This window comes from Crocuta crocuta, unplaced genomic scaffold (genome assembly GCF_008692635.1).
Source record: "Crocuta crocuta isolate KB4526 unplaced genomic scaffold, BGI_CrCroc_1.0 scaffold457, whole genome shotgun sequence".
Taxonomy (NCBI): Eukaryota; Metazoa; Chordata; class Mammalia; order Carnivora; family Hyaenidae; genus Crocuta; species Crocuta crocuta.
Genome location: NW_027531318.1, coordinates 7,286,844 through 7,306,537, shown reverse-complemented (window position 1 = coordinate 7,306,537; position 19,694 = coordinate 7,286,844). Strand labels below are relative to the sequence as shown.

The window sequence follows — 19,694 nt, the reverse complement described above, 5'->3', positions numbered from 1 at the left end:
TTCTGTAAAAATATAATATTCTGTACAAGACAGTAGTAGTTCCTAAGAGAATAAACGGCTCAGAATTTGATGAAAGTGTTCCCGCAGTGAACAATTCACTCTTCTTGCACATTCCAGATGCTCTCCATTCCTGACATCAGGATGGAAAAATTTACTGTTAGTCTAGAGAAATTTAATATCACCATTCTTGTCATATCCCTCATAGCTTCATTATTAGAACAAGTCTGGGGAAGCTATAAACCTATGTTAAATGATAAAAAAGATGTTCTCTGTGTTCAATCATATTAGACCATATAAGTAACCAAAATACTTAGAAATCCTATAGGAAAAGAGCTGAGAAAGAGAAAAACATGTATTTACTTGTTATTTTTCCGAGTTTTGATACCTGCATTCTGTACAGTATGGCCAGGCCAAGGACCAAGACATTTAACTACAACCAAGGGCTAATAAACACTAAAGGACATATATTGACGCCCAGAGCAACACTATAAAATTTTATTATATTAATAAAATGGGATACACCAAGCTTTAAATTTTCCACTTTGTCAAAGGTAAAGTAATCAGCACTATTCGGTGCCATTCATAACAGGCCTCGATTTTTCTCATTTAAAATAGGTTTTACTTCCAAGAGCACCTATACTAAAATACTTTAATACAACCCCGACAGAACTATTCTCTTTCTTGCACTCTCCAACTGCAAATAACTTATTAAAGCATTTGGCAAGCTCTGTTTTATGTATGCAAAACAATCTCAGTCATTATAAAGTTGCAGTTTGTTAACGCTTTATGCAATTTCCTAGCAGTCTATAAAGTTGGGGCGAGGTAGTAGCGGGCAAAGCCATACACCTGTACAGAGCTTCCATTTTGAAAAGCTAGCTCTAAGCTTTAAATAGATTCCAAATTGTAGTGAGCTCCGTGTTAGCAGTCTGCAGCCTACACAGCGTATCCTCCGCGATCAGAGTGGGTATGACACACAGTTGACCCTGGAACAACACCAGTTTGAAGGGCACGGGTCTGCTTATTCATGATTTTTTTTTTTTTTACAGCACGCTACCTTAAATATCTTTTCTCTTCTGATCTTCTCAACATTTTCTTTCCTCTAGCTTACTTTATTGTAAGAATACAGCACAGAATACATATAACATACAAAATACATGCTAATCTAGACTGTTTATGTGACCAGTAAGGCTTCTGCTTAACAGCTGGCTATTAGTAGCTTCTGGAAAGTCAAAAGTCACACATGTATTTTGACCTGTGTTGGGGTGGGGGTGATGGAGAGGGACTGGTGTCTCGACCCCCCCCCCTCAGTGTTCAAGGGTCAACAGTACTTTGATTCTTAGAAGACTTGTCCAGAAGATAAAGCAAAATGAAATTTACTTCTAAAATGCTTATGAATTTAGAAGAATAAATTACATTTGCACTACATTTAATCAGTTATAGGGCCTCCTAGTCTGGAACAGTTACTTGGCTATATTGCAGGTAAAGTACTGTATTTGTTTTATTGTAGGTAATAGCATGATAGGATTTATCTTCTTTTATTTCAATGTTTACAATATATTTAAAATTTAACCTAACACGTAGTTAGGCCAAGCCAAATAACGAGTTCATCTGGATTTTCATTTTCATTGCAGAGAAGCAGCTTAAATCTTAACTCTCATCATCCTATATTCAATGTATTAACGGTAAGTAACGGACAGACCAATGGGTGCGCTAACATTAATCAGGAAGAAAATAGCAAGAGAAATCAAGGAAACAGAAGACGACCTACTGGTTGTACAGAATGGCGCTGTAGACAGAGAAGCAAGTATTTCTCACTGGACTACTATAATAGTCAACAGACATAAAGAATGAGTTCTCAGCACCTAACTTGTGCCTCCGCGTTCTGTAACACAACGGATATATAAAAAGCAGCGAGGGGTGCCTGGCTGGCTAAGTCGGTTAAGCATCCCACTTGGGCTCAGGTTATGATCTCACCATTCCTGAGTTCGAGCCCTGCATCAGGCTCTGGGCTGAGAGCTCAGAGCCTGGAGCGTGCTTCAGATTCTGTGTCTCCCCCTCTCTCTCTGCTCCTCCCCCGCTTGCACTCTGTCTCTCGAAAATGAATAAATGCTAAAAAAATTTTTTTTAATAAAAAGCACCTAGCACGTGGATGCCCCTAGTAGTTACATAGTAGCTGCCACCATCTTCATCATTTCCTCTCGGAGGCTTGTTAGCTGAATTAATAAGCAACTGAGCCAGAGAAAAGCTCCTAGAAGGGTTCAGAATTCTTTTCAATGGCTTTCTTTCCAGGCATTCTCCTGAAATAGCCTTCCTGATCTTTCCCCAAGGACACTGTTATGCAGAAACACAACAGCTGCACTAAGAAACTTCATGTTATCAAAAATGTGTAAAAACTCTTAAATCATGGGGAAAAGACAGGGTAGGTTAAAGAGTTTCTAAACTAACGGTAACTATGGTAGGTCCATGCATGAATTTTAATAATAAATGGAATAACCTAAGCAGTAACTAGGTTTTACTTCTAAGCAAAAAGTCATAAACTGGTGGTTCACAAAAATCAGTGGTTCGCAACTGCTGACCACGAACCTAAGTGCTTCCCGGCCTTTCAACCCACACACATCTTTTTTAAACAGCTTGAAATTTCATTTCTAACAGAAATCATAACCATCAGTGTTATGACTGGCCAGCTAGGTCGGCTGAAACAATAGAATATCTGGAAAGAGAGCTGGTATACATAAAGAATTGAGTAGAAGATCAAAGCACCATTGCAAGTCAGTATAAGTGAGAGATTATTCTGCTAAGAGTGCTGAATCCCTATATTACTATTCAGGAAAAACATGAAATCAAATCCACTAGGATCCCTACACAACGAAGCCAATCCCAAATCATATTTTTACATGCAAACTACATTATAAGAATTCAGTCTAAGAGACATCTGTATTATAAAAATCCTTACATAATATTTACAAGGGCAATTTTCCCACAATCCTCACTTGTCAAAAAGCAGCAAGGTATAAGAATAGGTACTCTGTCCCATACCTTAACACATGTCCACTTGAGTTTCCTGAACAGTACTTAAATATTTTAGGAGGTTCGGGGTGCCTGGGTCACTCAGTTAAGCATCTGACTCTTGATTTTTGGCTCAGGTCATGCTCTTGTGGTTCATGGGTTCAAGCCCCAAGCGGGGTTCTGTGCTACAGCACAGGCTTGCTTGAGGTTCTCTCCCTCTCTCCACCCTCCCCAGCGCGTGCACATGCATACTCAAGCTCACTCGCTCTCTTTCAAAACAGATAAACTTAAAAACTAGGAGGGTCCAACGTACTGAATCAGAGAATTTTAACGTTTAATGTGAATTTTGGCAAATAAAATGTATATTTTTTAATTTTATCAATTTCAATGGCCATAGAAAAGAACGGTTTCATTACATCTGAATGGCATGGAGCCGTCTTCTTAGTTTGATCTCCATCTTTACTGTAACTGCTTACCAGGTATCCCTCAACTTTTTTTTTTTATGGTATGAGCATTTTTTTTAAATATAAATAGTTTATTGTCAAGTTGGTTTCCATCTAACACCCAGTGCTCATCCCCATAAGTGCCCTCCTCCATGCCCCTCCCTCCTCTGCTCCCCCCACCCCATCTGCCCTCAGTTTGTTCTCAGCATAAAAAAAGAGTCATGTCTTCTGAATGACAAATCCCAATAGTAACATAAACCCATTTTAAAAAGTTTATATTACCACAGAGAAAGTTTTTTTCAGGTAAGCTCAGAATATTTTTTTACCAAACACTGAAGTGATTAAGTGTTCAATGGAACCCAGATTTGAATGCAGACGGCCTTATATCCCAAGGCAGGTTACTGACTTCCGTGGCGTCCTGCTTTTCTTACTGCACATTAAGAGTTTTTATTCTATTGCTTAATTGACCGTCTCCATCCCAGTAAAAGCTTTTCTCAGAAAAAAGGTCATGTGTGCTCGTTCATTTTTGTGTTCTAGTACCTGGCAGAGTGCATGGCGTACAGTAAGTGCACAATAAATACCAAGTGAATTGCCCTGGTGATGTAAGGAAAAGGTAGGGACAGAGAGAAGGAATAAAATGGTTATTCCTCCTCTCTTTCCACTGTTTTTGGTCAGGAGAGAAGAGAGTATCTTGAGGAGGAAAGAAGGAATCTCATATGTAATGGACAGAAATTGATCACAAATTGACAGTGTCTGAATTGTTATTAATTTTCACATATCGTAAGTGACCAGAATGGGTGAAATTTCATTTCCATGGAACTCATGAGCTGTCTGTAATTTGTTTTCCTAAGGAAAATTATTCCTTTAGGAGAAATTTCCAGGTTTCCGCCATGTAAAATAATTTTATGTCCAAATCCTATTCATCTCTTAAGTCCCAGTTCAGGTGCCCCTCATTTCACCTACCCCAAAAACTGGCACTAAATCTCTGCGGACTCTGAACTTTCATCTCACATTATCCCCGGTCTCTCAAGATACTGACTACAGTCCGCCTTGTTCCTGAGACACTGGTGCTCAGTTCTGTAGGCACCCAGATGGATGTGTATATCCTCCACCCTGCCGGCATGCGCGTGCTCAGTAAATGCTTGCTGAATAAATAATGAACTAATTCATAAATAAGTAAGCCTTCCCATAAGAACCAAGTACTAGCCTAGCATGAAAAATTTCTTAATTCAAAAAACATAATAGCTCTGAAAGCATGGGAACATAGTGGAAAGGTCAGCCATACACTGAGATGTACAATGCATTACTATCCTATACACTAGTCTCCAAAAGTTTTCCTGATTCTCGAATGTGATCTGTCATAGATTTTAACTTAAAGCACATGTTTTGAGAATTTTGACATTTTTAGGGCTCTTTATTTTTATTTTCTTTTAAGTTTATGTATTTTGAGAAAGGAAGAGAGTGAGCAAGACGGGGAGGGGCAGAGAGGGGGAGAGAGAATCCCAAGCAGGCTCCGTGCTGTCAGCAGAGAGCCAAACATGGGGCTCGAACCCACAAGCTAGGAGATGATGACCTGAGCCAAAATCAAGAGTCAGATCCTTAGCTGACTAAGCCACCCTGGTGCCCTGGAATTTTTAAGGCTTTTTTAAAAAGGTGTATTTGCAGGGGACCTGGGCGGCTCAGTCAGTGGAGCATCCAACTTTTGCTCAGGTCATGATCTCACTATTTGTGAGACATTGGGCTCACCACTGTCGGCAGAGAGCCATCTTTGTATCCTCTGTCTCCTTCTGTCTCTTCGCCTCCCCATTCGTTTTCGCTCTCAAAAATAACCATTTAAAAATAACATATATTTTTAATATAATTTATTGTCAAATTGGCTTACATACAACAGTTTCTGTTGTTTAAAGATAGCCTCTCACTCGCATTGAAGGATTCTCTGAAGGAAGAAGTCTAACATGATTCATTTGAATCCTCATAAGTAAAGTCTAGTTTGAATTCTGATCTGAATATACAGTTATAAATCCCAGTTTGAGATTAGGAATGCAAGAGGACTGTAATTTTCCTCCAATGCTGGTTTTCACTTTTTGAAACTGCTTAAAGATACTGCCTCATAAGATGTGGGCGGGGGGGGAGGGAGGGGTCAGGGTCCTCTGAGCCCTCTTTTTGACTCGACCTGGACCTGGGTCCTTGTCCTGTCTTTGGCTTACCTACCCCAGTTTTTCTGTATTATTTTTGAGAAAAGAATACTTTATATTGAACAATTCTGCAGCACAGGTTTCCGAAAACTACGAGACAGTCCTTAATATATATGGGTCACTTGAACTGTCAATAAACCCTTTTGGGGACTAAAACCCTAAGACTGTGTTAAGGTTTTTTTCTATTAAAAAAAAAAAAGGCAAATTGTCTTTTGGGACAATGAAGTTTATAATACAAAACCTAGCAATGTGGCTAATTTTAACCAGCACCACATACACACAAGCATATATGAAAAACTGGGTGAGAAAAATTCCCTCCCGATGTAACTACTCTTTATTTCATAAGAAGACCACCAAGAAATATTCCCTTCAATTTAAATGTCAATGTAGCATGATCTCCTGATCAAGAAACTGCTGGGAGAACAAGGACAGAAATTTCCCAAAATGCTAAGTGGACTCCAAGCCTCATGGGAAACAGTGCAAGAGAACAGATTAATTCTTATTGCTTAAGGTTCAGACTGCTGAGCATTACAGGGTCCAGTGGTCTGTCAGGGGCCGCATGACAGTTTCTACTGACAACACTATCGAAGGGGGGAAAAAAAATCAATTAAGATTCTGTTCACCTTGGTTCAGACCCACAACAGGATTATGATTTTTCATGACTGATGCATAAGGCTGTGCCCGCGCTATAGAAGTCATGCTTGTCAGAGCTTCCCTAATCATCTTTCGTGCCATTTGCTTATCCCCACTGTGCTTCGAAAATTTACACAACTATATCTAGTCATCTACTCAATTAACTAAAATAGATCAAAGATTTAAAACTAGCTCATAGAAGGCTCGCCATTGAAATCAGTAATACAAACAGAGAGGTTCCAATCTTCTGCATATTCTAAGTCCCAAAGGTTACAATATTACAAAGGAAAATAAACAGGATACTCACCAATAATCTGACAATGTAAATACTAGCCCTCATTTAAACATTTCTTCCCACTTAACACATGCCCCCTACACTAATGTCATTGGGTTTTATCTTGGATGCCAAAAAGATCACCGTGAAAGTACAGGACTTGGGGTGCCTGGGTGGCTCAGTTGGTTAAGCATCCGACTCCTGATTTTGGCTCAGGTCATGATCTCACCATTCAGGAGTTTGAGCCCCACATCCAGGCTCTGTGCTGACAGCGCAGAGCCTGCTTGGGATTCTCCGTGTCTGTCTGTCTGTCTCTCTCTCTCTCTCTCAAAAATAAAGAATAGACATTTTTAAAAAAATACAGGGCTTCACAAGGCTGACAAAATGTAATGTCAAAGAGCTGCTCAAGGGTGAGCAATGATGGTGGTGACTGAGCCACTGAAAGAGGTCTTCAAGTCAACAACCAAAAAAAATACAACATACCTGACAAGGCATTTCACTCCAAAAGGGAACAATATGAACACCGAATTTTAAAAACAAACAAAAAACAAATACTACTGAGAAAGATTTTTGTTAAAATGCCCTTTTTATTATCCCACTGTGAAAGTCAAAGCACTGTTATAAAGTGTGGTCAGAAATACTATGCCGATAAAGGAAAATTCAGCAGGATACATTCTACATTCATGCTAAGAATTCGCACAGTTACATTTATAACCTGAAATGTTCCCAAATGATATTTAACATGTGCTCATGATTTATATTTCCTTTTTCTAGATAAAGTTCTGATCACTTCCATGCCATTTTCTTCCTCTTTTCATACTCTATTTAATATGGATTAATTTTAATTGGCCTTTTCCTGCTACTTATTACTAGATAAGATGCATCCCAGAATAGCATCAATAAAAAAAGTTAACAGGATTCCAACCTTAACTTATAGTGAATCTATCTATGCTGGAAGTAGAACTAAAAATATCTTTATTTCATAAAGACAACCAAAAAATAAGCTACCAAAACAAAGAATACAAAGCATGACATTAAGAACTGGATTTTATCCAATGAGATAAAATGAGAGCCAAGTTCCCCTATCCCCAGTGCTTTGGGAGTTAGGAAATTCAAAGTAGTGAAGCTTCCAAAGTTTAATAATTTCTAAACCAAGGACACTGACCTCTTCCACAAATAATCTGTTTCCAGATAAAGCACAAACTAATGCTTTCAAGGATAAAATCTGTTAGTCACTAAAAATAGAGATGAAAAGGGGCGCCTGGGTGGCTTAGTCAGTTGAGCATCTGACTTTGGCTCAGGTCAGGATCTCACGGTTCAAGCCTCGCATGAGGCTCTGATGCTGACAGCGCAGAGCCTGGCGCCTGCTTTGGCTTTGGAGTGTGTGTGTGTGTGTGTGTGTGTGTGTGTGTGTGTGACCTCCCCCTCTTGCATTCTGTCTCTTTCTCCCTCTCTCTCTCTCAAAAATAAATGTTAAAAAAATTTAAATAGAGATGAAAACTAGATAATAGTAAGACAACTGGATTTCTTCATGCAGAAGAACTTGACCCCTATCTCACACCATATATAAAAAATTACTCAAATTTTAAATCAAGGGGTAATTCCTCATAATCTTGGACTTGGCAATAGATTTTTAGATATGCCATCAAAATCATGAGNGAATTTTAGAACTTTTGTCAAAAGGAAAAAAGGCAAGTGAACAGATCTACACAATGGGAAAGAATACTTGCAAAGTTGAAAATGTGGTAATGGTTTAATATCCAAAATAAATAAAGAACTCCAAATCTCAGTAACAAAAAAGGTAATCTAATTAAAAAAATGGCAAAGGACCTGAATAGACATTTTTCCAAATAAGATATACAGATGGCCAACGAGCATATGAAAAGATGCTCAACCATCTTTAGTCATTAGGGAAATGCAAGTCAAAACCACAGTGAAGTACCACTTCACACCTGCTAGAATGGCTACAATCAAAAATTATAGAATGACACAAGTAGGGATGAGGGTATGGACAACTTGGAATGCTCGTACACTGCTAGAAGGCATGTAAAATGGTGCAGACCCTGTGGAAGACATTTTGGTGCTTCCTCACAAAGCTAAATGCAGAATTACTGTACCGCAGGAAAATTCAGCTCCTAGGAATACACCCAAAAGAACTGAAATTAGGGACTCAAAACAGATACTTGCACAGCAATGTACACTGCAGCACTATTCACAATAGCCAACAGGTGGAAACCTCCAAGTGTCCATCGACAGATAAATGGATAAACATGTAGTATACATACACAATGGAATATTATTCAGCCATACAAGGGAATGAAGTTCTGGAACATGCCACAAAATGGATGAGCCTTGAAACCGTACATTAAGTGGTCTAAGTTAGTTACAAAGTGACAAATATTATATAATCCCACTTCAGTGAAATATTTAAAAGAGTTATAATCTAGAGATAGAAAGTAGAATGGTAGTTGTCAGGAGCTGGGGTGGGAGCAAGTGAAGTTACTGCTTAACAGACATGAACTTTCTGTGGAGGTGATGAAAAGGGTTTTTGAAATAGTGGTGAGGTTTTGCACAGTACTTTGAATATACTTAATGTCACCAAACTGTATAATTAAAATAGTCAAAATGGAAAATTTTGTATGTATCTCACCTTAAAGAAAAACTTTAAGATAAAAAAAAAAGCTACAAATGCATTATTAAACATTGCACTCCTTACACCTAAAACAGAAATCACACTATTGCCATTAAGATGACAAAATGGGTCTCAAAATAAAGGACAGATATTACATAATGAATAAAAATTGCTGGCAAAATCCCTTATATGACTGTTGGATATACAAAGTTTCTGCTCAATTCCATGAGATACAAAATATTCAGCAACTTGTTTACACAGCATTCGTGTAAAGACTAAGAATCACAATAAGATACATTAACTCTAATGACCACAGCTAACTCCTCTGCACATGGTCTCATCTGACTTATCTGCTTCTCTGTGTACAAACTTTTTTTTTTTTAAATACTTTTATTTATTTCTAGGAGAGAGAGAGAGACAGCGTGAGCAGGGGAGGGTCAGAGAGAGAGGGAGACACAGACTCTGAAACAGGCTCCAGGCTCTGAGCTGGCAGTCAGCACAGAGCCCGACGCGGGGCTCGAACCCACGAACCGCGAGATCATGACCTAAGCGAAAGTCGGACGCTTAACCGACTAAGCCACCCAGGCGCCCCTCTGTGTACAAACTTTTAACTGTCTCTAATTAACAGTATTTACTGAAGGTGACTTTGTAATAAATAAAGCCACTCATTTGAAAAACTCAAAAATGAAAAGGATTCTTGGACTTCTGGTAACATGAGAGCATACAGCATAAGAGAGTAACTGCTATCACATGGCACGCTAGCAGTGATCTCCCTTAGGAGAAAACTGTCAACAGGACAGAAGCAGACACACTCTGATCCTTTAAGAGCCAGTGTGAGAAAATACCACTTAGTGACTTTTCCGTTTATTACTGAAAAACCCATACTACATGAAAAAGACTTTTTCACTTCATTCATAAATACTTGATGAGCAGTCACAAGGACAAGAATTAAGTGGATGGATTCAGTGTAAGGAGCCTAAGCTGTGTGTACTACCACAAAAGAAAAAAAAAAAGGTTGTACCCAAATGCTAATTTGTACACTGAGTTTCGTTCACACGGAACATTAGCAGTCAACCACACGCCTAATGATCTTGATTTGTTGTGGAAAGAGCACTGTAAAAATATAAATTCAGGGGGCACCTGGGTGGCTCAGTCGGTTAACCGTCCGACTTTAGCTCAGGTCATGATCTCACGGCTTGTGGGTTCAAGCCCTGCTTCGGGCTCTGTGCTGACAACTCAGAGCTTGGAGCCTGCTTCAAACTCTGTGTCTCCCTCTCTCTCTGCCCCTCCCCCACTCACACTCCATCTCTCTCAAAAAATGGACCGTAATATACGGTCCATTCAAAACTGCAGAATGTTCTTCATTTTGGGAACAATCTGAAGAACAGCAACTTAAAGACCCTGTTTACCATGATGGAATATACACATTAGCAATGAGGGGAAATAATCACATTCATCTTTTAAATGAAAGATGAAAACAACACATTTTTAGGACACTGGCAAAGCCAATACAGTCCATTTTGGTTTATTTCAAAGGGCTTCTGGTAGTGGTATATTGCAGTGATATATTCAATATCTCGTGTAACTTGACTCTATCGCTTTAAGGAACAAACGTCATGATTTTGATGTTGGAAAGAAGGTTAATCAGATTTCCTGACAAGACTGGCTCATGGTGTAAATAATTTGAATGCTGGCTGAACATTTTTAAAGGAACTTCCTATAAAAAAAAAATATGTACATGTATTACCAAGTTAAAACCTTAATGAAGGCATGTAAGAAATCAGACATAGCTCCAAAAAGTTATTAAAATGGACACCAAAAAGAGAATTTACACCACACGCGTACACAACTACTATATACTCAGCCATAAAAATAAAAATAAATAAGCTATATGAATAAAAAGCTAGCCATTTGCAACTTGTATGAACCTTAAGAATATTACGCTAAATGAAAGAAATCAGAGAGAAAAAGACAACTATCATACAATTTCACTTACCTGGAATCTAAAAAAAACAAACAAACAAAAGTCATAGATACAAAGAATACACTGGTGGTTCCCATAAGGGAAGAGGGTGGGGGGCAGGTGGTGAAAGGGCTGAAGGGGATCAAGAGGTACAAACTTCCAATTATAAAAGGAAGTCATGTACAGCATGGTGACTATAATCAATAATACTATATTGAAAATTTCAAAGTTGCTTTAAGAAAGTAAATCTTAAAAGTTCTCATTACAAGCAAAAACATTGTGTTACTCTGCACAGAGAGAGATGTTAACTAGACTCACTGAGCTGATCACTTTGCAATGTATACAAATGTCAAATCATGTTGTACACCTGAAACTGATATGCCGCATATCAAACATACTTTAATAAAATAAGATAATGCATTAACTTCAAAACTGTGAAAAGGTAAAATCAAAAGGGAAAAAGAAAATCCTAATCCTAAGGAAAATCCTAAGAAAAGTCCAAATGAAAACACAACAGAAAAAGAAACTTTGAAAAATCAGGACAAGAAGACACAATATATGGTAAGATTTTAAACTTTAAAAATCAGAAATGATAATCAATTGAAGATACTCTAGTTAAAAGCAAAGACGTCCAACTCATTACTTCAGAAAGCTCTAACTCTAATTCACAAAGGCTGTAAGACAGCAGGAATACAGAAAAGTTGACAGTAAAAGGATAGAAAAAGATGTATTACGCAAACGTTAACAGAAGTATTTACTTTAATATAAAATGTATTAAAAAGGCTTAATTCACCAGCAAAATAACAAATTTGTCTTTAATAATTTAAATATACAACAGAATTATATATATACAACAAAAACTAAACAGAACTACAAATACATAGTCATAAAGGGAAACTTTTTTAAAAATACTTCCATTGATAACTGAGAAAATAAGCATAACAAAAAATCATTTAAAATACAATCTGAGTAACAATTAAAAACCTGATCTGTACGCATATACAGAAGGCTAAACTCAACGACTGCAGAAAATACCTTCTTTTTAGACAGACAGAATACTTACAGAAATGGACCATACAGCTGGCCATCACGTCTAACAAACAACTTCAAAGGACTGAAATATGCAAATTAAGTTTTCTGACCACAAAGCAATTAAGGAAAAAAATGAGGAACAAAAGAAATTTTAAAAATTCTTATTTGTATACTTAAGAAAATTCTAAATAACCAATTACAAAGTAGTTCTATGGTAACAAAACCAGTATCGAGGGAGAAACAGCCTTAAATGTTAACATTAGGAAAAGAAAAAGGTTAAAATTTATGAACACATGTTCATAACTAGAAAAAGAATAAAAATCAATGAAATAAAAACTAATATACACTGAAGGAAATTCATAAGGCCAAAAGTTCTATATCTAAAAAGACTAATGAAACTGACAAGACTCAGGCAGTTTTAAGGAAAGAGAAGACAAGACCATAATTACGAATATCGGGACCAAAAAGAAAAAAAAAAAAAACACCAATACAGAAAGTGCACACATGAAATAAAATTATGAGTAAGTTTTTCAGAAATTTGAAAATTTAGGTGAAATGTACCAATTCTTAGAAAAATATTATGTCATTAAAACTAACTCAAGAAGAGAAAGCCTGAACCTTCTAGTAAATTTTAAAATAATTACCAATATTCTTATCAAAAAGAAAATGTCCAACCCAAGTAACCTAACAGATAAATTCCACTAAAGTAAAAACTAATTTCAGTCTTTCACAAACTTGTCCACAGAATAGTAAAGACTTCTCCATACTCACTACATGAGGCTAAAATATTGTTAGAGAGAATGAGAAAACAAAATTACAGGCAAAAGTCACTCATAAAAACAGATATTAAAGTTATAAACAAAATATGAACTAAATCCAGATTATATGAAAAGGATAATAAATTATGAACAAATTGGGTTTCTCTCTAAAATACAAGTTGGCTTAATAGTCAAAAATCAATGAAATTTGCTGTGTAGAGATTCACAGAAACAAAGCATATGATCACAATAAATACATAAAAATCACCTGACAAAATTCAATGGCTAGTCATTAAAAAAATCATTTTGCAAACGAAGAATGGAGGCTTTCTTAATCCAGTAAAGGGCATATATGAAAAGAATCTAGAGCAAGTATGACAAAGAAGAAGGGTTGAAGTAATTCCTTTTGAGACCCAGAACTAAAAGCAAAGATGTTCACCGTCACCACTGCAACATCAAAATGGAAACAGAAAAGGGAGTTGACTTTTTGATTGTCAGTGAAGGAAATATTTCATGAATACAATTCAGCAATCACTAACCTAAAGGAAAATGGTGCTCAACTGTATTGAAATTAATAACCTCTGCATATAGAAGAGGGGAGGGAAGTGCAAAAATGAGGAGACAAGCCACAGAACAAGAGAAGGTGCTTGTAACACATATAACTAATCCAATTCATGTGGTATAATTCCACTTATAAAGTTCTACGACAAGCAAAATTAAACCTTATGGCCTAGGGAGCTTACATAAATCATAAACTATGTTTTATGTGGAGTGTAAAATAGCAACTTTTTTTTTTTTTTTTTTACTGTCCATCTCTAAGGAGGTTGAGGCGACTGTGAAAAAGAAGAAATACTCAGGCTTTCAAGACGCTTGGTTTCTTGAACCCGATGGTGATCACATGGATGCTGGCATCATAACCAGTTTTAAAACTGTCTTATAAAAGTTTCATGTGTGTTTCTGTATATACATTTCATATTTTATGATGTTTGGGAAAAAATACTTAATGAATTTATAAAACCAAAACTAGCATAGGTACTAGGCACGAAAGGAATGATTTCATAAGATTAAAAACAGAATGGTTCTATCAGACGACTAAAAACAAGGTCAACTCTCTAGTTCATAAAAGTCATTTCCCAGGAGGTACAGGTTAACCACATGTACACTGGAACCGGTCAATTTAAGTAAATGGATGTTGGATGGTGATGGCCAGGTTTCTCACAGTTGGGGGTGGGAATTTACAAATAAGCAAGGGAAGGAGGCTAAAATGATCCATTTGCTAATTACAGTTGGCAACGTCTGTAAGAATTCATGTTTAGCTTATTATAGTTATAGCTGATTGTACACAAAAATGTTTATAATGTGTGTCTCGACCTGGGCTAGTGTGCATACATGTATTTCTCTGCTCTATCACATGAGAGGACCCGGTAGCCATATGCAAAGCATCACCCAGATCCTGGGTTCTAATCCCATTCCCCAGTAAAAGGCACTAGGGTCTTCCTAGAGAAGTAGCTGATTCCAGGACTGGAGCACTGTAAAATGAGCCTGGGACACCTAGTAGTGCCAAAAGCAAACAAACAAACAAGCCCACATTGACAGGAGAATATCAGAGGGGCCAAATGAAACAGCTCCCGGTGGCCAAAGCTGAACAACTTGAACAAAATAAATGTAGTATTGAATTATAACCCAAAATATCAATAAATATCCATGAGTCCACACTGATCTGAATAAATAAATAGGAGAAAAGAGACAAAATATTCCAAACATCTTACATAGATACTTTAGCCTAAAGGAGGAAGAATGTAACACAGAGTGTAGGCTGTACAGTACAGTACAGTGTGGAAGAATTGGGAAAAGACAATAACGTTACAGTGAAGAAACCTGACAAATCCTGTTTCAGCCAGCTAACCAACATCAACAGTCATAAATCAAGTTGAGAGTATGTATCCTTGATATGATAAAAATGGCACTTAAATCACACAAATTCCAACAGAGGGGACTTCTAGAGCATACCTGACTAGAACTCTTAACTGTCAAGGTCACCAAAGACCAAAAAAAAAAAAAAAGTCAGAGAAACCTTCATAGCCAAGAAGAGCGTAATGAGACAATGACAATTAAATGTAATGGGAGATCCTGGAGCCAAAAACAAAAACATAACCATTAGGGAAAACAAAGAAAATCTGAATAAAGTATAGTGTGTCAATATCGATTCACTAATTGAAATGAATGTGCCAAACTAAGGTAAGATGTTGATCAGGGAAACAAGATATAAGGTATACTGGAACTCTCAGTATTATCTTCATAATCTTTCCGTAAATCTCAAGTTGCTCTAAAAAAAAAAAATAAAGTCCGTTGAAATTATTAAAAAAAAAAAACAAGAAAGAAAACCCAGAAAATATGTGATACTGGTGTACTATGGAGGGGACAGTACAAATTTAGGTCAAAAGAATGGACTACTGAGTAAGTTATTTGGGGACTACTGGCTGTTCATGTGGGAAATAAAATTACTACTTCACTCTACATATAAATTATAGTTGGACTAATATTCCAAATGTATACAAACGGTTTTCATTATTGGAAGAAAATCTTAGAGAATATCTTCGTGACCTTGTAGTAGGTAGGCAAGCACAAGGAAAAAAAGCATGAACCACGGAGAAAAGATGGGTTTGTCCACATAAAAGTTTTCAACTTCAATAAAAGAAATACTATTTAAGAAAAAAAGGACAAATGGCAGACCAGAAAAAATGGTATTCAACCTAAAATGCCCCATAATATACAAAATACAGGTAAAAGAAACTCCATAAAAACATGCAAAAAAATGATAACCAATAGAAAAATGGGAAAGGATGTGAATTAACAAATCAGAAGAATAAATGGCCATTAAACGAATGGAAATCTGCTCAATATCAGGAGTAATACACATTCAACACTTAAGATTCCATGTTTTGCCCATCAAATGGGCAAAAATTACAAAGGCTTATGATATCAAAGCTCAACAAGAATATGGGGGAAAGAATCTCAAACGTACTGTCCATAGAATCACCCTGGAGGACAATTTGATAACATCCACTAAATATTCACATCTTTTCCCCCAAAATGTTATAAAAGGAGTAAAACCAGGGTTTGCATCAACAGAAGTATGGTTCACTATACTGTGATACTACAGGAAAGTATGCCTTAGTTTAAAGGGATGAGGTAGATATACAAATGTATGTATAGATATAGGTTACACACTAACACATACCCTGTGGAAATCCAGCTCTGAGACATTACTTGGTATAGGAAGGAAAGTTCTAAAACAATCCACAGAGCAGGACAGAATCTGATTACAAAGTAAAGAACAAAGACATAAAACAATATACTTATGTACATCCATGTGTAAGTGTTTAATGTACTTAGAACATTCCTGAAGTACACTCATCAGATGGAGAAAGGAAAGGATATGGGCAGCGAAAGGGTGGGTGATTAAGAATTCCTTTCCTTTTTTTATCTATGCATCTTTGACACTTTGCACTACCTGTGTAATTTACATTTTTTCCTTGGTAAAAGAAGTAGAAAGGGGGAGAAGGAGAAGCGGTAGAGGTTGTACACTGAAAGTATATTCCCACGTGAGGGTTATGTGCATCGGGGGCCACTGGGCGCCGCTCCCCTGTGGCCCGAGCTCCTGCCCTTCGGCTATGCTCTCTAGCTCTGTACCCGGGAGAGGACGTTGCTAAGCAACCCTGCTGAGGGTAAAAGTGACCCCTGACTGGTAAACCGCATCTGTCTGCCAGGGACTACAGGGGCACCATACACATCTGGTGCATGCACCACACTTTGGAGCTCTCCTGAACCCAGTGACTCTTGAACAGGCACATCTTCTCGGCTGAACTCAAACCTTATTGGGCACGTAGGTCAAAAACTACCACAAAGAGGGGCTCCTGGGTGGCTCAGCTGGTTAAGCTTCCGAATTCAGCTCAGGTCATGATCTTATGGTTTGTGAGTTCGAGCCCCTCACTGGGCTCTGTGCTGACAGCTCAGAGCCTGGAGCCTGCTTCAGATTCTGTGTCTCCCCCATTCTCTCTGTCTCTCTCTCTCTCTCTGAGAAATAAACAAATTAAAAAAAATAAAAAACTAGCACAAAGCCAGGTGTGAGTCATACAGGCACTTGAAATCGGCACCAAGGGAGCCTGCTACATGTGGAAAAGTCCTTTTTAAATTCTGAACAGCCTCTGCTATTTTCATGGCTGACCCTTCAACTGCTCCATAAACTATAAATACTCCGTTTTAATCATTCCTTGAGACAGATGTAAGCAACAGTATTTTGCATTCAATTAAACTAAGGCATTTTTGGCGAAGAGTAGGGCATAAAACTTATTCATTACATAACTGTAGTCAATTTATGGTTCAAATAAATTTTATCTATGATTTCCCAAACCACTATGGAAAGTTAAATCATTCATTTTATATAGTAGAACACAATGTGGGACTATATAAAAACTAAAATGAAGAAAAAAAATTTTTTTTCCCAAAGAAACTGCCTTCCAAGTTAATGCCTTCAAAAAAAAAAAAAAAAAGATTTTCAGTTATTTAAAAAATCAAAGTTACTTCCTCAGAAAAACTAATCCTCAGTGTAAATTACAGTGGAAAAAAATCATTACTGATGGATAAAGATGAGACAAAACTTGCCAAAACATAAGGATGGATATGCTTGAAATAGCAAGAATGAGATTTCCAAATCTGTGATTCAGCTTTGTTAAAATTATGGTACCAGGAACTGCCCACACTGAGGCCACTAGCTCAGCTGCTTACAGATGGCAGTGACGGAACCAAACTCAGTACGGTCAGTGCAACGCACAGGACACTACCCTTAGTCACACACCATGCAATTTCTTTTGCGGGGTCTTAAAAGTACAAGGCACAGCTCCCCCACCCCACTCACATTCTGTTTTAATAGTTCTGGAGGGGCACCTGGGTGGCTCAGTCCATTAAGCCTCCGACTCTTCATTTCGGCTCAGGTCATGATCCCAGGGTCTTGGGATTGAGCCCCACCTCAGGCTCTACACTGGCCGTGGAGCCTGCTTAAAATACTCTCTCCCTCTCCCTCTGCCCCTCTCCCACACTCCCTCTCTCTCTCTCTCTCTCTCTCTCTCTCAAAAAAAAAAAAAAATCTGGGAAGGGTTTATGGATCTACATTTTTATCAAGTGCTGATTCTCAGACCTATAAATACACAGAACTGATGGTTGTGGGGGGCGAGGGGGGGAGGTGGGGGGAGGATGGGCAAAATGGAGGAACGGTAGTGGAGACACAGGCTTCTAGTTACGGAATGAATATATCACAGGAATAAAAGAGCATAAGGAATACAGTCAGTGGTACTGTAACAGCGCTATATGCTGACAGACGGTGGCTACACCTGTAGGGAGCGAGCGTAGCCTAACACATAGAGAAGCTGAATCGCTCTGTTGGACGCCTGAAACTAATGTAACATAGTGTGTCAACCATACTCTAAAAAATTTGTTTTAATTAAAAACAAAGAGTGCTGATTCTGGGGAACCTCACAACAGGACCTCAAAGGGGCACTGACCTCCTTCACCCACCTCCTGAAACAGGTCGGAAGGAGGAGGATTTTCCACATACGTGTGTTTTTTCTCTTTCTTGGAACTCTTCACTCTAAGTATCACGAAATCTTACAACTGACAGTAAGGTGAAATACGCTGGTTTTAACTGAATCCCTAATGACACATATCAACTTCAGGACAGTTGCTTCCCCCGCCCCTACCCCCTCTAGTGACAGGAAGAAAGAAAACGCAAGAATGGGGTAGGGACAATATTTTATTTCTTAAAGGAAAACAGTGCAAGGTCTGAAGCAAGTATGGCAGAAAGTTCCTATCTGGTATCGAACCTGAGTGAGGAGGAACGGCAGTATCACAGGATCTGCCGTACTCTATTACATGCTTAAAATACTCATTTATTTTTTAAAGTAATTTAAATGGATGGCATGATCACAAAGGGGAAGACCACAGAAGAGCATCAGCACAGGTCATCACTACCTGGAGAAAGCAATGGTCGCCCAACATCCTTTGACAGCTTTTACCTTGGAAGGAGGCATCTAAGTGGGTTTTGTACCCCTCATGCAGGTTACAGAAAAAGACATGATCTGTTTGCAACTACTTAAAGCCATGCCGGTTTTCGCTGTGAACAAGAAAATCTAAGTCCGGAGGGAAGGAAACCCGCCCCTCTTGGGTTCCCATACCTGTGTCGCTACCAGATCCTGTGGACAACGCGGGCATGATGTGAGCTGCAGGCTGAGACAATGCACACCAAACGCTCTCCGCTTAGAAAGCCACAGGGAATTCCAGCTCAGTGGCCTACAGCCACACTGTCGACCGAGATGTATCGTGCAGGCCGTTTCTAAAAGGAGAAGAAACGCTTTAAAAATAATAATAGGGAAGATTACTAAACTGTGACAGTCAGCAACTAACTCAAAATTCTTATTCCAACACACTTGCCGGAAAGATCGGTTCTTCCAAAGTTTGTCTCTGCTACATGCAAATATTATTAAGTGCGAGAGTTTTTGACCTTGATGGGCTATTTCTAATTAAAAGCGCAGAAGTTCCTCATGCATGTATCAAGGCTTCCTTAAAGATTTTCACAGTTGGAGTGCTGAATGCACAGACTGAGACCTTCAAGAAGATTTTTACACCAATGCTGTTCTAAAATCCTTTGCCCCTATTATCGTAATTCCGCGCTATCTTTCTAACACAGAACTTCTGAGTAATTG

At 38.0% G+C, this 19,694-nt stretch overlaps 1 protein-coding gene across 1 annotated transcript in view; it reads right to left on the bottom strand.

Moving 5' to 3' along the window:
• Nucleotides 1-19,271, bottom strand: part of MPP7 (MAGUK p55 scaffold protein 7) — a 204,076-nt gene extending 184,805 nt beyond the window's left edge. Inside the window, exon 1 of the mRNA XM_077771770.1 lies at nt 19,167-19,271. Coding sequence (XP_077627896.1) covers nt 19,167-19,203 — 37 coding nt within the window. The 5' untranslated portion in view covers nt 19,204-19,271. The remainder of the gene's footprint in view (nt 1-19,166) is intronic.
• Nucleotides 19,272-19,694: the final 423 nt, after the last annotated feature.